The sequence below is a fragment of the Anopheles darlingi genome, chromosome 2 (assembly GCF_943734745.1).
Source record: "Anopheles darlingi chromosome 2, idAnoDarlMG_H_01, whole genome shotgun sequence".
Classification (NCBI taxonomy): Eukaryota; Metazoa; Arthropoda; class Insecta; order Diptera; family Culicidae; genus Anopheles; species Anopheles darlingi.
The window spans coordinates 88,929,402-88,931,901 of NC_064874.1; the positions used below are offsets into that span (position 1 = coordinate 88,929,402).

At 45.8% G+C, this 2,500-nt stretch overlaps 1 protein-coding gene across 3 annotated transcripts in view; it reads left to right on the forward strand.

The window, feature by feature from the left end:
* The window catches only part of LOC125951605 (rho guanine nucleotide exchange factor 7), a 15,109-nt gene that overhangs the window by 10,485 nt on the left and 2,124 nt on the right, over window positions 1–2,500 (forward strand). For 2 of the 3 annotated variants that reach the window (XM_049680554.1, XM_049680555.1), the window contains exon 7: window positions 1–89. This exon is cut by the window's left edge and continues 259 nt beyond it. In XM_049680554.1, coding sequence (XP_049536511.1) covers window positions 1–89 — 89 coding nt within the window. Of the gene's footprint in view, window positions 90–937 lie in introns of all 3 variants that reach the window. The other variant, XM_049680553.1, reaches the window with a different exon arrangement.

Genomic DNA, 2,500 nt, shown 5'->3' on the forward strand with positions numbered 1-2,500 from the left:
TACCTACGAAGAGGACGCTTTGGTTCTGCGTGTCATAGAGGCGTACTGTGCCGCCTATCAGAGCACTTCCCGCAACACAATGCATGCAGGTAGGTCACGATAGTGTACCGTTTGTTATGGTTGCTTGCTTGTTTCTTTCGTATCTGCTTTTTATATGTTCGTTATTAATTGCATTCGCGTGTCATCCGGATAATCTTGCTGCAATCCAGCGGCGTTAATCTGTTATAAGGCGTTTAACCACCATGGATTGGTGCATGATTCAATTAAAATGTGATCGCTCCTAAACCGTACGTTTCGTTTGTATTTTCTGTGGCTAGCTATGTATCTAAAATGAGGTGTGCCTGCTGGGATTGTGATCGCATCATTTCGCAATCTTGGTGCAAATGAGGGCTATCTAATAGCATAAGCCATGGGATGTAATACAAGGATGACCTGTGTTGTGTTTGCCATTTTCTTCCGTTCTCTTGTACACATGTCCTTTGCATACAAAGACACGCACACCTACCCTAGTGTCACGAGAAGTGTGAACCATGCTTGCAGTGATGTTTACTTTTCATTTGCATAATTCGTTTTTCTTTCAAACCGAATGGTCAACCACCATTCCGTGTTGTGTATGTGTTGTGAATGAAATGGAGAAAGTAGAAGAAGGATATCGCTAAAAACTATTTTTACATTGTTTCTTTTCTTCCTCTTCTTCTCTCATTCTCATCCTCTCGATCCCTTGCTTGAATCATTGGGCGAAATGGAATTCAATTCGCTGGATCGTCCTCATCAATACCTTTTTTCGTTTTCTAAATAATACCTTTGAAAATGCTTCTGGGGACATGCTCTGATCCATGATCCTCACACACGCGTGCCACTCCCAATATTATATCCCGGTTACCAACCTATAAACACACACACACAAACTCACACAAACACATACGCAATGACACAGCACTGTTACCATGGACACCTTGTTTGCCGATACGCGGTGGAAAGCTGAAAACGAGCAAACACTTTTCCTCGTCCAACCCGCAGCTACCCTTCACTTGCTCGTCGCTGTCGTCCTATCTGCCGACTGGCGGTGGTGGCGGCATCAAGAACAGTCGCACGCACACGTCGACCAACAGCATCAATTCATCGCACATTTGGCGAGAGGCAAATCCGAACAGTTTCAATCTCTATGCGGCTTCCATAGCAACGCTTAACAGCGGTCAACAGCAGTTTCAGCAACAGCATCATCAGCAGCAACAAAAACAAAAGCGTGCCCGATATTCGATCGGTGGCTACGGGAGCACCGAGTGGCGCTCAAATTCGGAAGAGTCAAACCGAGGTGGACCGCGAGCGGGAAACACCGCGAAAACGGCAGTACCGTCCACTTCGGCGTTTCATAATCCAATTGCGCGGTCCGGTTCGAATTATGATAACATTTTCATGAATGCAAACACCAACACACCATTGCTGTCGCGCGTTTCCAAGCAACAGACTGTGTGGACGAATGCGAATGCAGGATCTCATCTGCATCACCATCACCATCACCATCAGCAACATCAACCACGTTACCGTACGACCAGCAGGGAACCGGATGTGCTCTTACCAGAAAGGGATACTAGTCCACCTCCACCAGCCCCAGAAGGAGGCTACATTGGCGGCGGTTTTATGGGGATTGGTCGCAGTAGTGCTGCTAGCGCTATTGGTTCTCAATCAAACGCATCGTCTCTCTACGACAGGCGGCTAAATCGTTCGTTTGAAACAGCACAGGGGTTAAATAGGAACTCAAAAATATCCCAATTACGCCGTTCCACACCGCAGCTGAACGGTGTTGATGAGACACGTACGAGGAATGGTCATGGCGTGGATCATGACGATGATACGGCAGTACTCGCCGGTAGAGGTGGGCTCGAGGAGGACAATTTGCGTGATGACATGTCCCGAAACTCGGTCTCGTGTTGCAATAAGTTGTGGATGTTCTATTGGCAACAGCATCGATAGGGTCGCCGGGATCCGTAGATCCACAGTAGAGATGCCTTTTACATCGAATACATACAATAATAGTGTAGTTTCTTCTGTTCGGAGACAACGAATTATTTGTGAATGCGTTCAAAACGCACCCGCCAAGTTTTGCTACCATTTTTTACCTCCCAAACTATTAGCCTTAACAGAATCGCTTTAGTTTCCCTCTTCCCTAGTGATGAGTGCTGTCACTATAAAACCAAAGAAGAAAGCCATGCTTTACTCTAACAACCCCCCAAAAAAACTCAGCTATTTAATGTAGTGCCCTACCTTTTCGTGTGCTCGCGCGCTCGTCTATTTGTGTGTATGTGTGTCTACGCGCGCGTGTGTGTGTTGAAAAGGTCTTTTGGATCCTGTGCTAGCATAGCTAACACAGTAATCCGTAACAAGTGCTTAGTATAACTTTCTTACCAGCTGTTTGTAAAGACTAAACTATTTAGCAACGTACTGATATTATATATCCACGTATATTGTACGATCTGATGTGGTACAGCAACCGATATTT